Raw genomic sequence first — 1722 nt, forward strand, 5'->3', positions numbered from 1 at the left:
AATAGTTATTTATGTACCTAGGGAATTATAAGGGCCTTAATTACCGATGGCAAAGTTTGCGTCCCGAGGGCGTCCCGCCCGAGGGACAGCAATTGCCTGAGGTTATTAAGGCTCATTAATTCCCGTGGTACATAGATAATTTTATTTCTGACCGATTTCAATAAAATATTGTTTATTTTTAAAACGGAAAAAATGTACCAATTTATTACCTTCCCAGTATATTTGAATCAGGTACCATTGATTATAAGAGTTTTGTTGTTGCTAGGTTGTTGCTATGTTACGTGTTTATAAACAGAATTGTTACTTGCTTATAAACAGTACTTTGTTATCAAGCTGTGTTTGCGTTAAAAACGTGTTTTCTACCCCAAATATAATGGAGCAGATTTTGAAAAAAGCTGAAAAAGCAAGAGAATCATTAATTCCATCGAAAAGTGAAGCCGTATACCAAAAAGAATACAAGATATATCTGGAGTGGCTGACACGGAATAATGTTATGCCAAAAGATGCCACTGAAACTGTATTACTGGCATATTTTCAAGAATTGGTAAGGAATATTCTATGTTTTTCGGTAGATTTGGTAGTAATTTTGTTTATTCGTTGCAGTCAGAAACGTATTGTCCGAATTCTTTATGAACTAAATGGTCAATGCTAAAATCGAAGGTGAATATACATGAGAAACGAGATATCGCCAAGTTCAATGAACTAGAGGCTTTTTTGAAACGGAAGAGTAAGAGTTATAAGCCGAAAAAGTCTGCTGTTTTATCTCCTAATGATGTTATCAGATTTCTAAAGAACGCTCCTAATGAAATTCATTTATTGCATAAGGTAATTTTTTTCTTATTTTCCTTTCTGTGTGTATTTATTTCCTTTTTTTATTTTAGGTTGTTTTGATTATGTGTTATTTTGGAGGATGCAGAAGTCAGGAACTTTTGAATATGAAGATATCGGATGAAAAAGAGTTCTCTGCTTTGCCTTTATTAAGACTTTATATGTCTTTGCGTCCTAAATATACTATTTTCTGAATTACAAACTTAAAAGTGAATATTTGTCATAAGATGCAATATAATGTTTAATATGTAATAAAATTAATCGTTTTTTTTGTCGGATTAGCAATATGATCCACTATTTTTGTCGGACAATGTCATATTTTGATAAAGAAACTACTATTTTAGTACTTGGTATTTGTGTCCGAAATTTTGTAATCGGAAAACCTAACCTGCGATGAGCGACATATTTCGGTTGTCGAACTGGAAAAAAGCGCCTGAAAATTTGTCGGACTACGTTTTTTAGGCAATATTTAGTAAGTTAAAATGAAAATTGGATGTTTTGTAATCGGAAAACCATACCGCGCTAGAGCGACATGTCAGAGATGTCGGACTCGACAATTGCGCCCTCTATTTTGTCGGACAACTCAATTTGCTTCTTATTTAACACATTTTCTTTTAATTCAAATAAAAAAGCAATGCGGAAAAGCGCCCTTCCCATATTCTAAAAATTTTACAGCGTGGTAGACTCGTTAAAACGAAGCGATCCAGACCGTTTTCATGACTTTTGTAATCAGTTCGAAAAAAGGTCGCTGGCTTGGGGACTAATATTCAGAGTCGCAGCCTGGCCCATCAAAGAGACTGAGGACACAGTAGATTGGGAAATATATTTCGATATTTTTAATTACACTAATTATTATGTCAGCTAGAAAATGTCCGTGGATTCTGCCTACTAGAA

At 34.0% G+C, this 1722-nt stretch overlaps 1 protein-coding gene across 1 annotated transcript; it reads left to right on the forward strand.

Annotated features, from left to right (window-relative positions):
- The first annotated feature begins 43 nt into the window (after positions 1–43).
- On the forward strand, positions 44–1022 carry LOC111692853. The gene is made up of 2 exons (XM_023456979.1): positions 44–825; positions 882–1022. Exons 1-2 carry the CDS (start codon positions 646–648, stop codon positions 1020–1022), a joined length of 321 nt encoding a protein of 106 aa, XP_023312747.1. The 5' UTR covers positions 44–645.
- Positions 1023–1722: the final 700 nt, after the last annotated feature.

The sequence above is a fragment of the Anoplophora glabripennis genome, unplaced genomic scaffold, assembly GCF_000390285.2.
Source record: "Anoplophora glabripennis isolate ALB-LARVAE unplaced genomic scaffold, Agla_2.0 scaffold4142, whole genome shotgun sequence".
Lineage (NCBI taxonomy): Eukaryota > Metazoa > Arthropoda > Insecta > Coleoptera > Cerambycidae > Anoplophora > Anoplophora glabripennis.

Coding starts and splice junctions, on each gene's coding strand:
- LOC111692853 (XM_023456979.1), top strand. CDS start 646: ATGCTAAAATCGAAGGTGAATATACATGAGAAACGAGATATCGCCAAG. Junction 826..881: donor AAATTCATTTATTGCATAAG/GTAATTTTTTTC, acceptor TTTTTATTTTAG/GTTGTTTTGATTATGTGTTA.